Genomic DNA, 20,423 nt, shown 5'->3' with positions numbered 1-20,423 from the left:
ATGATAATATAGTAGTTCTCCTGTTCTTCTACCCCCTGGATGATAGAAAGGATGTCAGAGATCCTTTGTCCAACCCACTCTTTATAAAGATGGAAATTGAGTCTGAGAGAGGTTAAAAGTTCCATTCTCTTCTTTTCCTCGGTTCTCTGCCCTCCCCATTAGTGTATCGTTTCTTGCATGAACAGGACCCTCTTTGGGGAACATATGGCCCTGACTTAATCTATGGTACTAAGTAACCCTAATCATCCAGAAGGACCCTTTGAGAACAGCTGGGAATTCTTGGTTACCAAGGCCCCTGAGAGACCATCCCAAGTAGGATTACTGGGCTGGGGCAATGGGGGAGATCTAGAGTGCTCCCCTCCCCCTGGGGGGCACAAGGATGGGGGTGGGAGGCGGGCGCAGCCATGCAAGGAGCCACTATAACTTCCTGTCCCCGCCCGGAGCTCACCACAGCTTCCTGCTGCGGGCGGGCAGGCGCTGAGTGGAGGAGAAGAGATCGGGGAACAGAACCGTCGGGACCAGGGACCAGGTATGGGGACGTGGAGGGAGTGGAGTGGGTTTATGGTGCCCAAACAGGACCCTCCCCACCCCAGCCAATCTGTCCAGCTCCCAGTAGGCTAGTAAGGCTCAGCAGAGACCATGGTGAATTTAAGCTTGTGTTCCATATCCACCCTAACCCTATGAGAGCTTAAGAGGTAGACAGAGCCTCCTACTTGGTCCTTATTTGCCTGTATTATCTCTCAATGCCAATCTGAGCCCCTCTGATACAGAGACAACTGGCTGAGCCCCCTGCCTCCCTTTGACACCACACTGAATACCTGGCTTCCTGGGCCTCGAGACTAGAACCACTGGTCTCTTCTGGCCTCCATCCCTTATGGCCTGTCTTTTGTGACACCGTTACCTACTGAGGGCTTAGATGTTCTCTTCCCCCAAATCTTTTAACTCTTCATTTCTACTCATTGTCTTGGGAGTAAAGTTTGGGATCTGAGCAGAGAATTCTTGCTCTGTCCAGTCAAGTGGGAAGGGGAATGGATGAGGGTGGGGTATGGTTGGAAGGCTTTCTGGACTGGCCTTCCAGGTTGCCCTAACCTGTGGGTCTTGGCCTGTGCCCCAGATGGAGACCACCTCTCTGGGTCCTAGCCTCCTCTGGCTCCTCATTCTACTGTTCCCAGCCCTGCTTGTCACTGCCCTGTGTTTGTGTTGTCGGGACCTCCCTGGTAAGTGAAATACTTTTAAGTTCATCTCTAACTTGAAGGCCCCTAGACCCAGTCAACCTTGTAAACTATCTCTTCACCTTGCACAAAGGATCCTATGTTCCCATATTCACAAATTCATCCACTGTCCCTCTTACGGCGTCACCTCTCCCTTGTTCCTTACCCTAGCCTAAAGTAACTCCTGTTCCTGTCCCATCCCTTCAGCCTCACCTGCCTCCTCCCCCACAGGCCCCAACTTGGAGGTCCCCACAAGTGGTAGGTGAGTGTCTGACTATTCCTCATTCCCAAATGGTGGCTATGATGGACCAGTGTTGGAAGGAGGGGAGCTAGCTGAGGAGGGGCTGTTTGGTGAGAAAACATTGGGGCAGTGGCTGGAGGTGGGTGTGGAAGTACAAGGCCTTGTCTTCTACAACCCCCAGCCCATGCCTTCCTTCTTTCCACTAGAGATCCGCCAGTCACTGGATTAGTCATCCTCAAACGCCCCTGTGAGTATGGCAGGAGGTCTCAGTACACTATATTTCCCTGGGACTGCTTTGAGAAATAAGGGAATGAAGTCTTGGGGGAGAGTCACTGTGTGAGTGGGTATGTGTCTGTGCGTCAGAAAGGGAGAATTTGAAAGGTATGGCTTCTGTTATGTGTCTGCATTGTTCCCAGTCTCCTGCCCTTGAAATGTCTACCACAACCTTTGACCCACAGCATCCTTGAATTTAGAGCTGGAGGATGTTTCAGAGATTTATCCAGTCTGACTTCATTTTACAGAAGATCAAACTGAGGCACAAGTTTGGGGGACAGGAAGATGGGACCCCGGAGGAAGGGGATAAATTGCTTGAGGTCATAGAGCTAAGCCCAGTTCTTTGTCCCTTCTGTAAGCCCAGCTCCAATGCAAAGTGACCCTTTAAGGCAGGGGTTTTTTACTTTTTTTGTGCTATGGCCTCATGTCCCCTCTGTTGGAACCTGTGGACCCCTTCTCAGAATAATAGTGTGTTCTAAAGAAATGCTCAATTTCAGTTAGAATTAGTGAAGATAAAGATGTAACTTTTTCCATCCCAGTTTGTGGAGCCCCTGAAGTGTATCCACAGACCACATGTTAAGAACCTTTGCTTTGAGACTCATTAAGACTAGACTCTTTAGACACTGAGATGTTCAGCCTCCTGATAGCTCCAAGAGGACAAGGACTGTTTCTCCTCTTTGTGTTTCTTCCCATCCCAAGCTGTGCAGGCACAGAGGGGACTGCTTAATGAAGTAGTTCATGGAATTGAATTACCCGATCACAAACCACTTAGTGCAGTTCCATAAGCATTTAATCAAATGCCTACATTTAATCAAATGTGGCAGGATCTCTAGGCCTCCTGATCTATATCTTGCCCCTGGACCCAGATGACTCTGGAGGAGAAAGTGAGGTTGGTGACTTCGCACAGCCCTCTTTCACTTAAATCCAGTTCACTTGCAAGTCATGTCATCACCTTCTTGATGTCGTGGTCCTCTTTGAGAAAGAAGGACAGATAACCTGTGAATAATCTGATCTGCCCGAACTCAACTGGCTAGTTCCAGTTGGGCAATGCAGCTCTTCCTTCTTCCCTTCTTTCCTCCCTCCCCCCTCCCTCCTCTCCTTCCCCCCTCCCTCCTCTCCCTTCCTTCCTCCCTCCCTCCCTCCCTCCTTCCTTCCTTCCTTCCTTCCTTCCTTCCTTCCTTCCTTCCTTCCTTCCTTCCTTCCTTCCTTCCTTCCTTCCCTCCCTCCCTCCCTCCCTCTCTCCCTCCTTCTCTTTTCTCCTTCCTCTCTCTCTGCCCACATAAGGTATCATAATCTTATGGTACTTTACCCAAAAAGTAGAAATTTTTAGGGCTGAAACGTAGCAAGATATTTTGTGGTTTATGAGCTAGATTTTTTTCTCAAAGACCATGCCTTAAACCCAATTCACTTTGGCTGTCATTGATTGGCCAACAATAGATCCCAGCCCAAGCCCCACTTAGTGGTCACTATTGAAGCCCTGATGGCTCAGAGTGAATGTAAATATTAATTGTTTCTCTTCTGGTCAGGAGCCCTGATTTTTCTTTCATTACTTGGCTCATTTCTTACCCTGCCTTACTTGTTGAATGGGTGTCACCTCAGTCAAAGTGAGAATTTGGAAAGACCTGAACTTAAAAAGGCCAGGGTCTCCCGCTGCATCCAGGGCCGTCTCCAGTCGTCCTGATCTATATCCGACTACTGAATCTAGGTGACTCAGGAGGACAAAGTGAGGCTGGTAACTGTACAGCCCTCCCTCACTTAAATCCAGTTCTCTAACAGGTCATGGCATCACTTCCCTGATATCATGGTCTTTTTCGAGATCAAAGGACACACACCAACTCTGTGGCAGGCCTCTGTGTTAGACGTATAAAGACAAAAAAGATAGTTCTTGCTTACAAGGAGTTCACATTCTCCTGGGCACATGGTGGTGGGAATTACATGTTCACAGATGAATGAATGCCAAGTAATTTAAGGAGAGGTGAGTACTAATGCCTGAGAGGGGTGAGGAAGGGCTTCTTGTAGAAGGTACGTGAGTTGAGTCTTGAAGGGAGTCACGTCCCCAGGAAGCCATTACTTTCTAGTGACTCATGCCATACTACCCCCACATGTGGCCTGCACCTCCTCCTTTATTAGTTTGGGAAAAGGAATAAGGAGATGTAGAGAAATAGGGCTCCCACAAATCAGACAGGATTAGGAAATTTGGGAGATGACAGGTTAATAACTTTTACAACTCTACACGTGCTTTTTGCTCTTGCTGACGGTATTTTTTGCCATATTTGTTCAACCTGGTATTTTAAAAATTAACTTTAGCCGTGTTGTGTCCTATTGAATTTCCATTGTATAGGTTGGGGCGGGGGGGGGGGGGGGGGGGGGGGAGGATATTTCCCTCACTAAGGCCAGGAGAGCTGGAGAATTTCACCTCTCCCAAGGAGGAATTTGGCAAAAACTACTAAATGATCACAGTAGACTTAAGTGGAAATATCTGTAGGAAGGATGGGCTTTGAGAGCTCACCCTGTTACCTATTAGCTGACCTTGGACAGGCCCTTCTCTGTAAAGTGAGGTAATTAAGCCAAACTTGAACTCTGAAATTTCTCTTACAGATTTAAATTCTGTGATCCTGCACTGTAGATAGATGTGAAGGGCTTTCAGAAACAATTGCATGTAATAATATTTTAAAAATATATTAAAAATAACATCAGATAAATAATAAAATAAGTAAAAATTAAAATATTAAAAATTATATTTTTTCTAAAAGGAAGAAGCAATAGAACCTCCCCTTATGTGTCCTATCCCTGAAATGTCCTCCTTTCCTCTCTTCACGTACCGAATTCCTGCCATCTTTTTTTTAAGCCCCCACCCCCGTATCTGGGAAGCTCCCCCCTCCCCCAGTCAATAACTTTCTCCCTCTGACCTCCTATCCCGTTGTTTTGTCAACTCTCTGATACATTTCTCATGTAATATTGTGAATGCTAGCCATCTGTTCTTGTGTCTTCTCCCTTACTGGGTTTTAGGTTCCATGAGAGGGCTATGGGCCATGTCTGCTAAATTTTGTTCATGGTGCTTTTAGCCCAGTGTTCTGTATGTTCTGGATGTAGTGAGCACTTCATTAATGTTTGTTGAATGAATAATGAACTTGTCTAAGAGACCCCTCAGTCCCCAGTCCCCTTGGATCTTGAATTTCTTGAAGAAAATGTCCTTTTAGGCACTGAGGGCCACATTGAGGGTCCTCTGCCTCTCCTTGGTGCTCTCAGCCCTGTCCTGATTCCTTCCCCCTACCCCAGGTCCTCTGATGCCATGTACCCCTAATCTTTACCCCACAGACACTAATGTTACGTTTCCATCTACAATACCCAGCCAGCCAGAGGTGCTGCTCCCTATCCCGTAAGTATCTACCCTTTTTTCCCAGTCACCCCAGTCTAACCTGAAGTCTGGGGTCTCTGCCTTCTTACTGTCTGGCCTTCTTTGAATCCTGGACTGTCTAAATCATCGCCCTCAGTCTTCTGTCTTCCTACCTTCCTGTCTCCCCTGAGCCAAGGCATCACTACTCCTCCCACTCCTTTGGCCTCTCAAAGATCCCTCCATTCTTCAAGGGGTGACCCCTAATTTTTAACCCTTTAGGAATTCTCCACGACATCCAGTGTTGTCACGTGAGATTACTTCTCGACGAGATCCAGACACCCGTGAGTTGGACAATGAGCTAGTTATGAAGGGTGGTTCTATAGCCTGAAGTGGGTGATCCTGGCTCAGGCTGGGTTTTTGAACTGATGGTGACTCTCCCTTTCCTTCCCAGGCAGTGAGCCCAGTTACGAGAATGAGGGTATATCAGTCACCCCTGGTAGTGTGTGGTGGGGGGGAGAGGGGGTGGTTAGGCTGGGACTTTGGGCATGGGAGGAAGGGAGGAAGGAATGGGCTGAGTGGGGGAGGGGGATCGAGCCTCCCCAGACCATCTACTCAGATACCTGTGTTTTCCCTGGAACTAGAATGTGAGGATGCTGATGAAGATGAGGATTACCACAATGAAGGCTATCTGTGAGTAGTAGGGTTGGCCTCAAAGAGATGGTCTTTGAGAAAAGAGAGGCTTGGGGGTCACACTGTCCTGTTTGCCTTTGGCAGCGTGGTTCTACCGGATGACTGCCCGAACGCTGGTTCTGCACCTTTGTCCAACTCAGCACCTAACCTGGAAAGTTCTGGCCTTAGAGATAGTCCATCCCCCTGTAAGTTGGGAGAGATTTTCAGGGGTGGGGTGGAGTAGCGGGGGTAGGGAGTGGTTTAGGTTGGAGGAGGAGTGCATTGTCTGGACAACTGGACTGGGCAGGAATGGGGAAGTTTCTGTGTGGTTGGTTACCCATGTGTTTGTATGTTGGGGTATTTACCGGTGACATGGAGGGTGGTCTCTGGGTGTCCTGGCTCTGACTTCTTCATCCTCGGGTATTTTCCTGTAGTGCTATGGGGAGAGGATTATGTGAATGTCTCAGGGAGTACAGAGGTGTCTCTGGGTAAGTGACTATCTGCCCATGCCACTACCTCCTCCTTGTCTTTCTCTCTTTCCTTCCCGAACAAAGAGGACCCTTCCCCTCCCCCCTCCCCTGCACCCTCTCCCTACAACTCCTTTTCTATCTTTCCATCCAGGTGGAAGCTGTGAGTATGTGAATGTGCCAGAAGCCCAAGACGAAAGAACACCTTCCAACAGGAGTGAGTCTGGAGTAGAGGGGGTGGGGGAGAGTTTCCAGCTGGGACAGGCCCCTTGGGGAGTGAGCACTAGGGAGAGGGAGGATACAAAGGAGTCATCAGGCTAGGAGTCTGAGGATCAGGGTTTACATTCATCCCTTCCCTCTGCAGCCCCAGTGACTGACCAGGATGGTGAGGAAGAGGGACCCGATTATGAGAACGTACAGGATCAAAATGGACACTCCTTCAGTGAGAGAATACTCAAGCCCTTCTCCTCTCCCTCCCCACTCTGACCCTAAAAGATACCCAGCCTTCCCACTCCTGGTAACCCAATGGTGCTCTCCCTTCCTCTTCTCCCCCCAAATATATCCAGTCACTCTCCACAGAGCCAACTCCTTCTTAGGAACCCCTCTTACCCCAGTCTCTGAGGTATCTGCTCAATTCAAATCATTCTCACTGCCTTCTTTTATTTGACAGCCTGAGGCCCAGTGTGTTTTGGATATAGGGGAAAGGAAGCATCAGTGGAACTACTGACCACCCCTGATCTCTGGTTCCTATCCTGACACAATCCTGAGAGTGAACCCTTTAACTTATTGTCACTTTGGAAATTCCCCTGCCCCCACCTGGTCCCAAGCAGTCTGCACCTTCTTCTGACGTAGCCTGAGAACAACTACCCTCTTTGTTCCTTAGCCTGTGGGCTATAGTCCTTCCTTAGTGTATTAAAATAAAGTCCAAGACTTTCTAGCTAAGTGTGGCTGTGGTTCTGTGTGGAATGAGGAAAGATAGAGGGTGTGAATGAGTGTGTATGTCTCTGTTTATACCCTTGGGTCTGAGTGTGTGTATGTGTATTTCCATATCCAGAAATAATACATGTCTGCATATATATGAAAAAAAAGTATGTATTCTATCCACCCTTGTGCTCAGGCCCTGAGATGGCTACTAAAAACCAGGTATGCCCGAATTTATGAGCAATCTACATTCTAAATGTTCATTTAGAACGTCATTTTTGAACCCTATGAAAGAATGCTCCATATACTAATAACTGAAATGAACAATGAAACAACTCTCATGCTCCACCTCATACTCTGCAAATGGGCAAAGATGACAAAAGATGGCAATGGTCAAATGTTTGAAGGGCTGTAAAAAGATAGGCACATTCATGCACTGTTGGATGGAGCCATAAATTGGTATAATCACTCTTCAAAGTCATTTGGAATTACGCTGAGGAAGAAGCGACTAAATCATCCATGCCATTTAACCCAGAGATCTCAGTGCTGGTGTGTATGTCTCCCAAAGCATGTCAAAGGTGAAAAAGAAAGGCTTGGTATACACCCAAACATTTTTAGCATTATCTTATGTGGTAGCAAAGAACTGAGGACAAAATATATATCTATCCAGTGGGGAATGGCTAAGCAAATGTGAGTGTGATGGGATATTACTGAGCCGTAAGGTTGTAGCAAATATGAGGAATACAGAGCAGCATGGAAAGTCATGAACTGATGCAGAGTGAAGTCAACAGAACCTGGAAAATGATATATACAGTTACAACAATGTAAAGGGAAGGAATGGAGACCACAGTGATAAAAACTGACCAAGCTGGACCCCACCCCTCCACTCCAGGACCCTTTCCCCCCCCCCCCCCAAAAAAAGATGAGAAAACACATTCTTTGTGGAAGGAGGGAATTAAAGGAGTGGAACATTTATTTTGGGTATTTTTTCTGAACTGTTTTCCCACCTTGTTCTGTTATCTAGAGGATGATTCTCTTGGTAAGGTAGGTTGGGGGAAGAATCTATTTGGAAATAAAAGTGATAGGAGATACCCTTAAAAAAAGTTGTTCAGAATGCTTTTCTCCTTCTATTGATATGGTTAAAGTCATGGGCAATCATGCAAAAACCTATTATACCCATAATATGACTGAAATCTTGTAGACTTTATAGAGAAAAAAGATACAGAGAGAAAAGAAATCTTAAAGATCCCAGAAGTTCTCAGACTTTATGGTCTCAGGACCCTTGGGCCCTCTTAAAAATGACTGAGGATCCCCCTTCCACAAGAGCTTTAATTTATGTCAATTATATCTTTTGATATTCACCATATTGAAACCGATAACATTTTGAAATATTAATTCCTTCAAAAATAATAAATCCATTACATGTTAACATAAATTATACATTTTTTGATGAAAACTTTTCTAAAACTAGATTTATTGAGAACAATTGTTCTATATATTTTTGCAAATCTCTTTAATGTCTGGATTAGTCAAAGACAGCTAGATTTTCATATTTGCCTCTGCCTTTAATCAGTTGTGATATGTGGTTGAAGTATATGAACAAAATCTAACCTCACAGGTAATTGGAAAAGGAAAGAGTGTTTTAATAGTCAATAACATCTTAATACGAAAATTATTTTGATCTCATGGAGGTACGCTGGAAGGGTCTCAGGCCCTGCAAAGAACCGTGGACCCCACTGAATGGTCTTTTCTCAGTTCTCATCCATGACTTCTCTGTAGCCTTCCATGCTATTCATCATCCTCTTTTCCTTGATAATTTTAGGTTTTCAGAACATCATTCTGCTTGTTCTCCCACCTGTCAGAATATTCTGATCACACCCTCAACTGTACATGTCCCTCAGGGTTGGGACCTGGGCCCTAACTTCACTTGGTAATGTCGTCAACTCCCACAGATGTAATGACCATCTTTATACTGATGATTCTCCAATCTGTTTGTCCTGCTCCAAACTTTTTGTTGACCATAAATCTTGAATTTCTGATTGCCTTTCAAACATCTCAACCTAGATGTCCAGTAGATACCTTAAACTCATGTCCAAAACTAAACTCATTATCTTTCTTCCTAAATCTTCCCCTTCCTCCTAAGTCCCTGTTGTGGTAGAGGGCAGCACCACCCTCCCAGGCCTTATAATATAATTCTTTACAGTCTCTTCCTCTCCCCTGCCGCCCAATATCCAATCTGTTTGCCAAGGCCTGCTGATCTCACCTTTACAATATCTGTGGGGCAGCTAGGTGGTGCAGTGGATAGAGTACCAGTGCAGGAGTCAGGAGGACCTGAGTTCAAATATCACCTCAGACACTTGACACTCACTGTGTGACCTTGAGCAAGTCACTTAACCCCAATTGCCTCATCCTGGGTCATCTCCAGTCATCCTGATGAATATTTGGTCACTGGATTCAGATGGCTCTGGAGAAGTGAGGCTGGTGACTTGAACAGCCCTTCCTCACTCAAAACAAAGTCAAGTGCAAGTCATGTCATTATTTCTCTGATGGCATGGTCTTCTTCAGCAACGAAGGACCAACACAGACAACATCTGTAACCCGCTTCTCTCCTCTAATATTGCCATCACCCTGGTACAGGCTCTCATCACCTCATGCCTGGACTATTGCAGACTTGCTGGTGGATTTGCCTGCCTCAAGTCTCTGCCCACTCCAATCTAGCCTCCATTTAGCCGCTAAAATGATTTTCCTAAAGTGCAGATCTAATCATGTCACCACCCCTCCTCTCCTTGTTCAATAAACTCCAGTGATTACCTCTAGAAGTAAGGCAAAATCTTTTTCTCTCTAGTGTCTAAAGCCCTGCAAAACCCTAGACACTCCTTCCCCACCCTCTCCACTTTTCCACTCTGACATCTTAGTCCCCAAAATGAAGCATTGATCCAGAGATACTGGTCTCCTGGCTGTTCCAGTTATTGACTCCAGATATTTTCTCTGTCCTCCCTTGCCTCCCTCCTCATTTCTGCCTACCAGCTTTCCTTTGTTTCCTTTTTTGATGTGTTCAGTTGTTTCAGTTTTTGTGACCCAACTTAGGGTTTTCTTGGCAAAGATACTGGAGTGGTTTTCCATTTCCTTCTCAAGCTTATTTTACAGATGAAGAAACTGAGGCAAATAGGGCTAAGTGAATTGTCCAGGATCACACAGCTAGTAAGTGTCTAAGGACAGATTTGAATTCATGAAAATGAGTCTTTCTGACTCTAAGTCCAGCACTGTGCCACCTAGCTTCAAGTCCTAGAATGCCCCCTTCTATAGGAAGCCTTCCCCAACCCATCTAAATTCTAGTGCTTTTCCTCCTTTAATTATTTCCTATTTATCTTGTCTATAGCTTGTATGTATTTGCTTGCTGCCTCCCTGTTAGATTGAGAACTCCCTGAGAGTAGCTACTGTCTTTTGCCTCTTTTTGGAGACCCAGTGCTTAACACTGTGGCTGGTACATAGTTGGTGTTTACTAAATATTTTTTGACTGACCGAATACTTGAATATCATTAATCTAGTTCAGAGCTTTCAATGGACAGATGAAGAAACAGGCCCAGAGCAGAGAAGCATCTTGTTTGTAGTTATACAGCTTAATAAACATAACCAGAATTTAAATCCAAATCCTCTTGACTCCGAGTCCAGAGTTGTTTCCACCATACCTTGCTACTTTTTAAAATTTTTTTTAAATTTATAATGAAAAGATGGCTAAGATACAAAACAAAAATCTAATCCTATGTGGTAGTAATACTAGTAATGAAAAACTTAATTAACTACATTTTAAAAATTCTCCAATTCTGGTGTTTGAGGAAAGGTTAATTTAGTAGGAGGATAGTAGAGACTGCTAGCGTTTCCAAAAGGATTTTGCAACACTAAGACCTTTATTTCTAATTTTTCTTTAAATTTCAAGACTTTTATTTTACCTTACATAGGTGCATCACCTGTGTGTGTGTGCACTCTGCATACATATGTGTTATGTGTATACACGAATGTAATATATACACATCTATATACAATGTGTATATACATGTACCTGTATATAGAAATGAGCATAATACATACATGCATGTGAAAAAAATGAAAAAAAAGAAAGAGTGAAAGATATCTCTCCCTAATAGGACGATTGCTGGAGTTATGAGTAGGGAAACAGAGAAAGATAACATTATGGCAGGATTCTGTCCTGGGGGAAGAATGGAGGTGGTGGGGTAGAGAAATTAGGTCAGATATTTCCCCTACTACAGTGAGCAGACCAGCTTGTCTACATTGAAAGGAGCATACTGAAGTCTTGAAAGTCAGCAAGGAGAGAGTAGACAATGCAACAGAAAGGTATTATGGGTTCTCCAAAAAGGCTCATGGGATTTAGAGAAGGAAGGGACTTTAGTCCAACGCTGCCATTTTATAGATGAGGAAAGTGAGGTACAGAGGGAGGAAGCAATTTGCTTTTATATCCCTAGTACCCAGCACAGTGCTCTACACATAGTATGTACTTAATATTTGCTTATTGAATTGTGTAAAGAAAACTGGAATTTGAATCCAGGCCTTGTGACTCTGCATTCAGTATTCTTGTCACTTCTCATAACCGAGACTTCTCCTCAGAAGAGACTTCAGAACTTTGTTCTTTGGAAGATTCATTTGATGTTTCTTTACCTAAAACCCTCCTCTCATTCCTTGTGGTAGCATGGAGGGGTCCCTAGGTTCTTGGAAGCTATGTCATGGCTATGGAAACTCTGGCAGGTTGCTCCTAAGTATTGACCATGGGACCATGTCTGTGACTGAGGACCAGAGAGTAAAAGTGGGCGTCTAAATGGTATAATGGATAGAGCACACTGCCTGGAGTCAGGAAGACTCATCTTCCTGAGTTCAAATCTGACTTCAGACATTTAGTAGCTGTGTGACCCTGGGCAAGTCACTTAACCCTGCTTACCTCAGTTTCCTCATCTGTAAAATGAACTGGTGAAGGAAGTGGAAAACTAGTACCTTTGCCAAGAAAACCCCAAATGGAGACACAAAGAGTTGGACACAACTGAAATGATTGAACAGCATTGTGTGGGAATATTTGCAGTATGGAGAATCTAGAATATAAAGATGAAATTCAGCAAACATTAAGTACGTATATAAAACATCGAGCTAGATGCTGGGGAAGGTACAAACTTTCAAGTAGATACCAGCTCATAGTAAATGAGATACCACACATGCAGAAATAAGTGATGCAAAATAACACCAAAGTATGTGAGAAGTTCAAAGAAAAGGCTGGGTGAGGTTTAAGGCAAGGAGATTTAACAGTCGTGGAGGAAGCAGGGGAGGCTTTCTGAAGGAGGTGTTATTGACCTCACCTTTAAAGGATGCTTATAAATGGGTGGAAGAGGGAGGCATTCTAGACTTAGGAGGTGGGAAACTTTAGGGCACCTAGAAGCACTCTGGTTTGGTTGGAGCATAGAGTGGGAGGAGGGGAATAGGAGACAATGCCAGAAAGATGGGTTGGTGCCACACTGTGGAGGGTATTGAAATCAAGCTAAGGAGTTGGAACTTTGCTCTGTAGGTAACAGAGAGCCACTGCCAATTTTTTTGGGAAGAGGACGCATAACCAAGAAAATTGCATAAAGATTAGTCTAACTAGGGCATGAAGGACAAATTAAACAAATGAGGCAGGAAAATAGGTTAGGTTGTTGCAATAGTCCTAAGGGATGGTAATGAGGTTTGTCTATATTATGATGATGGTATTTGGCATAGGGATAAACATATGGATCCTTAAAGAGATTGTTGGGGTGGATTCAACAAGACTTGATGATTGATCGACTATTAGTGGTAGGGAGGAGGTAAGAGGGAAAGCGAAACATTAAAGATAAAAACTAGCTTGTAAACCTGAGAGACCCCCTTCCGACCCTGAAGTAATGAAATCAGAAACTGAAACAGGTTTTGAACAGAGCATAAACTCTGGTTTAGACATTGGCCAAGCATGTTGTAATCTCCTTTTTTGGTTTGACTGAAAATATTAAGTAATAAGTATTTCTCCAGTGTAAAGTCCTTTCTGGATTTACCTAAAGGAAGAAAGCTTTATCAGTATTTAAGCAAACTTATCAGGGAACACTTCTCTCCACTTAAATCCTTTCCCTCCTCTTAAATCCTTTCCCTCCTCCTCCCTTTTTCTTAGGTGTAAGCTCTTTCTTTTAGGAAAATGTATAAAAGGTTATCAATTAAAACCAAAGTCCCTAATACTCCCAGTCTAGTTAAGATCAGTCTTCTCACACCCCAAAGGGATTAGGGATGAACATTAAGGGCCAGCACCCTCTCATCCCATTTCCTGAAGAGTTTATTTTGAAGGTGATCTTCAGATTACTTTAAGTAATCTGTGACTAGCTGGGGCAGGGGGGTGATTGAGGGGAAACTTTGAAGGGTCAAAAAGGGATTGAGTGGTTTTAGAATTATTTTCCAAGACCTTGAAGGGAAAGATTAAGTGAATGTTACTCTATTTGATAAAGTAAAATGTTAACCTTGAATTGTGTAACTATGTTTTTTTTTATCATATTGTGAAATTTTTCTTGTCTAAGATGCCTATAAAATTTATTTCAAAAACATGTTGGGTTAGAGATTAGATCTTAGATCATATGAGACAAATCATGTGAGATACTTTGGACATTTCTCTATCAAAACTAGAAATACTTGGATTGAAAAGACTGTTGTGTTAATTAAAAAAATGTTTCTGGCAGACATGCTTAAAACAAGTAAAATACATGTGTGCATGCACACACACACATGCATGTATGCACACACATACACACTTTTTTTCCTTTGATAATATTTTGAGGTTGAACAGCTGGTTCAAAGCGTCCTGTAGGTAGTTGGAGATTCAGGTAGGTATGAAAATCAGGAAGGAGGTCAGGGTTGGAGCCATGGATTCCTGAGTTATCTGAATAGAATTGAAACTTCCAAAGTGAATGACATTCTTCTTGTACAAAATAAGCAATATGGAAATGGTTTATATGATTACACAAGTATAACCTATATCTGATTGTTTACCATCCCAGGGATGGGAGAAGGGAAGGAGGGATAGAATTTGGAACTCAAAAATTAAAAAAAAAATGTTAAAAAATTGTTTTAACATGGAATTGGGGAAAAAATAAAATAATTTTTTTTTAAAAGAAAGGAAATGACATTGTTAATATAGAGAGCCAAAAGGAAGAAGATCAAAGGTAAAACTTTGGGGAACACACACCTTAAGGAGTCAGAAAGCAGGCTCACTGAAGGAAACAGAAGAGAGGAAAGAGGATCAAGACAATGTAGAGTCTGAAGTCAATGGAAGAAAGAGTGACCAGAAGTTTAAAATGCAACAGAGAATTCTAAGAAACTTAGTAGAATAAGAGAAAAAAAGAGAATTGTTGTTGTTGTTCAGTCATGTCCCACTCTTTGTGACCCCATTTGGGGTTTTCTTGGCAGAGATACTGGAGTGGTTTGCTATTTCCTTCTCCAGCACATTTTATAGATGAGGAAACTGAGGCAAAAAGGGTTAAGTGACTTGCCCAGGGTCACACAGCTAGTAAGTGTCTGAGACCAGATTTGAACTCAGGAAGCTGAATATTCCTGACTCCAAACCCAGAGAACTATTTACTGTACCACAGGAGGCAGCATGGTATGGTGGAAAGAGCTCTAGGATTGAAGTCAGAACGAAGAGTCAGGGCACACACCTGTAATCCCTGTTACCACAGGAATGGAGACTGATGGATAGTTTGAGCTCAGGATTTCTGAGATGCAGTGGGCTAAGTCAATCAGGTGTTCCCAATAAGTCAGGCACCACTACGATAAAAACCCAAGAGTGGAAGTGGAGGCCAGGACCAAACTGGCCCAAGTCAGAAACAAAGCAGGTCAAAATTCTCCTGCAAATTTGTAGTAGGCTTGCAAATAGTTCCCAAACTTTCAGCCTGGGTAAGACAGGGAGAGACAGTCTTCCCACCTTCTGCTCAAAAAATGTAAGAGAAAAGTCTTAGGGAAGGTTCAAATCTTAGGTGTGCTACTTATTAGTTGGGCAAGTCCTTTCATTTCTCTGGGTCTTGGTTTCCTCATCTACAAAATGAGGGATTTGGATTAGATGAACTCTGAAATCCTTTGTAACTCTCAATCCTATGATCCTGAAGGGACGTTTAAGAGAGCAGTTTTAGGAGAGTAGTGGGCATACAGGGGAAAGAAGAAAGAGTGGGAAGTGAGGGAGGAGAGGAAGTGGACAAAAAGTACCCAAAATATTAGATCAAGAATGGATAAAAAGAAAAGAGAAGGTAGTTTGATGGAGGAGATAAATCAAAGGGATTATCTTTAGGACTGCAGAGACCTGATTCCATTTGTAAGCAGATGGAAAGGACACTTTCTAAAGGGAGAAGCTGAAAATATGTGAAAAAACACATATATATTGGAGCAAGTTCATGAAGGAGGCAGGAGGGGAATGAGATCAAGTGTATGTGAGTACACAGAGCTGTCTGAGGGGTAACCCAGCTCATCCTCTCCCTTCTGTCTCCCTCTCCCTTTTCTTTGGGATTTACTGGCTAGATTTCCTTCCTTTCCTTTCCTTTCCTTTCCCTTCCTTCCTTCCTTCCTTCCTTCCTTCCTTCCTTCCTTCCTTCCTTCCTTCCTTCCTTCCTTCCTTTCCTTCCTTCCTTCCTTTCCTTCCTTCCTTCCTTCCTTCCTTCCTTCCTTTCCTTCCTTCCTTCCTTCCTTCCTTTCCTTCCTTCCTTCCTTCCTTCCTTCCTTCCTTCCTTCCTTCCTTCCTTCCTTCCTTTCCTTCCTTTCCTTCCTTCCTTCCTTCCTTCCTTCCTTCCTTCCTTCCTTCCTTCCTTCCTTCCTTCCTTCCTTCCTTCCTTTCCTTCCTTCCTTCCTTCCTTCCTTCCTTCCTTCCTTCCTTCCTTCCTTCCTTCCTTCCTTCCTTCCTTCCTCCCTTCCTTCCTTCCTTCCCCTCCCCAGTACACTCTGAAGTTCATGAGCTGGACAATAGGTCCCTTCCTGAGCTTCACTTAATGGCTGCCTTACAATGTCACTAGTAACAGTTTCTGCTGATTTAGTTATTTTTTTTTTTGCTAATTAAAAGGGCCATTCCCTGACTACTTCTTAAAGAGACCTATTCACTCAATGGGAGTTACCTCCTCTAAGTGAGTACCTAAAAAGGCCAAGGTCTCCCGTTGCATCCTGGGCCATCTCCAGTCATCCTGATGAATATCTGGTCACTGGACTCAGATGGCTCAGGAGGAGAAAGTGAGTTTGGTGACCTTGCACAGCCCTCCCTCACTCAAAACAAAGTCAAGTGCAAGTGATGTCATCATTTCTCTGATGTCATGGTCTTCTTCGAAAACAAAGGATGAACACAGACAAGCTCATAGTCCCAATGGCTAAACACTAAAAGACTACCTAAGTCATGACTGTCATCTTAGCAGTTGGCAAATGAGATGACCCTTAAGAGATGGAACCTAGAATTTGGGATCTGAGGATGATTAAGAGGTCAAGGTCATAGTGAAGATGACCATGAAGCCATTGGAGAGTTATCAAGAAGAAATGATTTACCCTGTGCAGAACAGAACAATGACATCACTATTGGCCATTAGCATTCTTGCAGTAGGAGGAATGAATTGCATATGTGCCTCTTATATGTATTTGCCTCTGTATGCTTATTGTTCATGCATGTTTTCAGCATGTATGAGCTTCCTCTATTAATGGTATGGTAACCTGTGGGAGAGTGTCCCATATATACACGAGGAAATCTTATTTTATTTGCTATGCTGTTTGATTAAATGTCTCTGGTTTTGAACAAATGTGTTCTCTGGCTGGCTGACTTATAAAAATAAAGACATTGGTAGGAGCTCCGGAACTCTGGTTTTGAGTGACATAGTTTTTCTGGCAGCCCATGTATGAGAGGGGTATAATCAGTGTTTTATTGCCAAGAAGGACCCCTCTCTTTGTGCTCTTGATACCATGCCTTGTTATATTTGATATTTGAAAATATTTGATATTTGAAAAATATCACATTTGAAAATATGATAAACTGAGAGACAATGATCTGAGCATGATCCATTTATTAGTTAGGCTAGCAGTGACCAATCAATTGGGTCGACAGCCTCTGTCAGTGACCAAAGACCCCAAGATATTACTCACCACCGTTAATATAGTTTTGGGGAATATTGACTTGGGTAGGTGGGGAAAACAATATAATTGGTTACAGGGGAGAGAATTGTGGGGGTGGGGACAACACGATTGGATATTTTTAAAGAAAGTGGGCTAGCACACCCACTTGGTCACTTGGGGCTAGTGACCTCCAGTCTCTGACAATTAAAGAATGTTAATTGTTTTAAGGGACCCGTCATCATCTTGCAGACCTTATTTAAGAGACCCGAGTTAGCAGATTCTTTGAAGCCTAGCCGGGTTTGTTAGCGAGATAAGATTGTACAAGGACAGGCAAGGATGGACAATAAACTTTTTGGGGATGATAACAAGTTAACTTGTAACTTTCAACCAACTCAGAGGAAAATCTTTAACTCACAGATGGGGAAATGTGGACTGAGTAATTATACAAAATGAGGCAGTAATACAGAATAGGTTCAGTTACAGAATAGGATCAATTATTAAATGATACAGAGTCATTTTAATTTCCTCACCTTCTTATCTTCTCTTAGAACTTTCTCCCTCAGCCATATCCTGTCTTTTGCTATCTGCAGTTGCTTCTTACACCCCAGTTTCTTCTCTAAAAGCTTTCACATGACCCTGCCACCCTTCCAAGCTATCATCCTATATATTATCCAGTCCCCTACCCCATCACAGCCAAAGTCCTAGAAAGGGTTGTTTGCATTCATTGCTTCACTTGCTCACCTCCAACTCATTCCTGTATCCCTTAAACTGATGGAAATTGCTCTTGTCAATATTCTTTTAAACTACTAAATCCAATAGTTATTTCTCAGTCCTCATTCTAAATGACCTTGCTGCACATTTTGATATTATAGATCACCACTTCCCAGACTCTTCTCCTTTGGCTTCTGGTGCATTGCTTTCTCTTGCTTTTCCTGCCTCTCTTTTCTAACTGTTCCTTCACAGTTTTATTTGCTGAACTATCCTCCTTCCACCCACTATTTGTTAATGCACCTTAAAGCTCTATGCTGGGCTCTCTTCTCTTTCTACATTATTCATGATCTAATCAATTCCCACGGGTTCAATTATCACCTTTATGCAGATAACTCCCAAATCTGCACATTCAGCCCGAATTCCTTCCATGAGCCTCAGGCACACATTGTAAACTCCCTGTTGGACATCTTTACACTTGGATGTTCCATAAGCCTGGCTATCTATAGGTATCTCCAACTCAATATATCCAAAAGAGAATTCATTTTCTTTCCCCCAACCAGAATCCCTTCTTCACATGTCTCTGGTGTTGTGGAGAGTACTCCAGAATGGACAGATACCACAAGACTAGAACAAATCCAATAATCCTATCGATTTTTTAAACCCTTTTTTTTAAAATCAGTAATTTGGATAAAGACCTAGATGCTAGCCATGCCCATCAGATGTGTAAAGGACATGAATCTTGGAAGGGGACACTAGATGACAATCAAGGATCTAGAAAGATGCAGCTAAGCTAGAGAACCAGGCTGATGAAAAGTGATGGGATAAATGTAAAGTTTCATATGTGGACTTTTAAAATCAGTTTCCTTGTGTACAAATGGAGGTGGTATGGTTATCTAGAAGTTAGACCAATCTAATAAAGGTTTAGGTGTTCTGCTGAATTATAAGCTCAATTTATGTCGACAATATGATATGGCAGCCAAAACAGCTACTGTGTTCTTGGGCTATGTTGAGAGGCCCAGCTTCCAGGAAGAAATAGGTAAGAATCCTACGCTCTTTTACTCTTCTTAGACTATAGATGGAATCACTTAGAGTGAGGTAACAGCCATCAAGTGAATAGGCTTTTTAAAGTAGTCAGAGAATGGTCCTTTAAATGAGCAAAAGAAAAGAACTAAATCAAGCTGGGAAGGAAAGAGCAGCAGCTACTATCGATAATCACTCTTAAGCCAGAAGGTTCCAGAAAACAGACCTTAAGTGGAGCTTGGGCATAAACCAATTGTTGTCCAATCTATGGGCTTCAGAGTATACTAGGTTTAAGGTTCTGGGAAAGACAAGGAAGGAAGACAGGAAGAAAGAAAGAAATCTAGCCAGTAAAGTCCAAGTTAAGTGGGTGTCCTCTGCACACCCAAATTTACCTTCCTTTGGAGAGGAAAAGGAAGGGGAGGGGGAGACAGAAGGAGAGGATGAGCTGAGTTATCCAGCTAGCTGGGTCCCCATTCAGGCATCACAGTCTACTCACAGGTTGTGTTTGTCCTTTGTTTTTGAAGAAAACTATGATATCAGAGAAATGATGATATGACTTGCATCTGGACCCAGATGGCTCTGGAGGAGAAGTGAGCTGGTGACCTGCACAGCTCTCCCTCACTCAAAACAAAGTCCAGTGCAAGTCATGTCATCATTTCTCTGATGGCAGGGTCTTCTTTGGCAACGAAGGACGAACACAACAACAACAACATCTGGAATACTGTGTTCAGTTCTGGGCATGATGCTTGAGGAAAGACATTGACAAGAGTGAGAGTATCTAGAGGAAGACAACCAGGATGATGAAGAGCCTCCAGGTCATGTTACATGAAGACTAGTTGGATGACTTGGGAGTGTTTAATCTGGAGAAGAGAAGATATGGAGGGGCATCATCGTCATCTCCAAGTATTTGAAAGACAGTTATATGGAAGGGTAAGGATTAGACTTTTCCTTTTTAGCCCAGAGCTCAGAATGAGGTGGAAATTATTGGTGGAGATGAAGGGAGACAGAGTTGACAAGAGGTGAGAGGGTGCTCTAGCCTTCATCAAGTCCCCTTTGGGACTCTCCAAAGCATCAGTCTTTTTAGAGTATCTGGTAGCATTCCAACTTTGAGAGAAAAGATGGAAGAGGCCAAAAGACTGGGAAGAACTGAGAAGAGCTGGCAGTTTCCATGATGTCCCTGTTCCTGGCTTACTACTCTAGATTGTGCAGGGAGTTTTCCCTCTGGGGGAGATCCAGGACTGTCTCTTGGTTGAACTGAGTTATTTCCCTCCCAATGGGAGAGCTCCTTTACTCTGTATTGCCTGGTATATATTCTCCTATGAATACCTTATCAGATTTCTGTTTTGCTACGATTTGGACAAATGGGTTTCTTTGCTATTCTCTGTTGTCTAGAACTAGTGTTAGGTAGGGAAGGGTTCAAGCCCTAGATACAGATCATAGGGGTCCCC

The 20,423-nt window shown here is 43.3% G+C and overlaps 1 protein-coding gene across 2 annotated transcripts; it reads left to right on the top strand.

The window, feature by feature from the left end:
* Positions 1 to 405: 405 nt before the first annotated feature.
* LAT (linker for activation of T cells) lies at positions 406 to 6,802 on the top strand. Of its 2 annotated transcripts, XM_072598283.1 has the most exons (12): positions 406 to 529; positions 1,115 to 1,217; positions 1,419 to 1,473; positions 1,659 to 1,699; positions 5,044 to 5,104; positions 5,342 to 5,403; positions 5,514 to 5,558; positions 5,704 to 5,752; positions 5,837 to 5,937; positions 6,166 to 6,219; positions 6,353 to 6,415; positions 6,563 to 6,802. In XM_072598283.1, the coding sequence occupies exons 2-12, from the start codon at positions 1,115 to 1,117 to the stop codon at positions 6,682 to 6,684; spliced, it is 756 nt and encodes a 251-aa protein (XP_072454384.1). In that variant the 5' UTR covers positions 406 to 529; the 3' UTR covers positions 6,685 to 6,802. The 2 variants fall into 2 exon arrangements, with proteins under 2 accessions (XP_072454384.1, XP_072454376.1); XM_072598275.1 differs by lacking the exon at positions 406 to 529 and having other exon boundaries at positions 971 to 1,217.
* Positions 6,803 to 20,423: the final 13,621 nt, after the last annotated feature.

Source organism: Notamacropus eugenii, chromosome 1 (genome assembly GCF_028372415.1).
Source record: "Notamacropus eugenii isolate mMacEug1 chromosome 1, mMacEug1.pri_v2, whole genome shotgun sequence".
Lineage (NCBI taxonomy): Eukaryota > Metazoa > Chordata > Mammalia > Diprotodontia > Macropodidae > Notamacropus > Notamacropus eugenii.
Note: the sequence above shows the minus strand (reverse complement) of the source record. Positions and strands in the feature narration are given on the sequence as shown.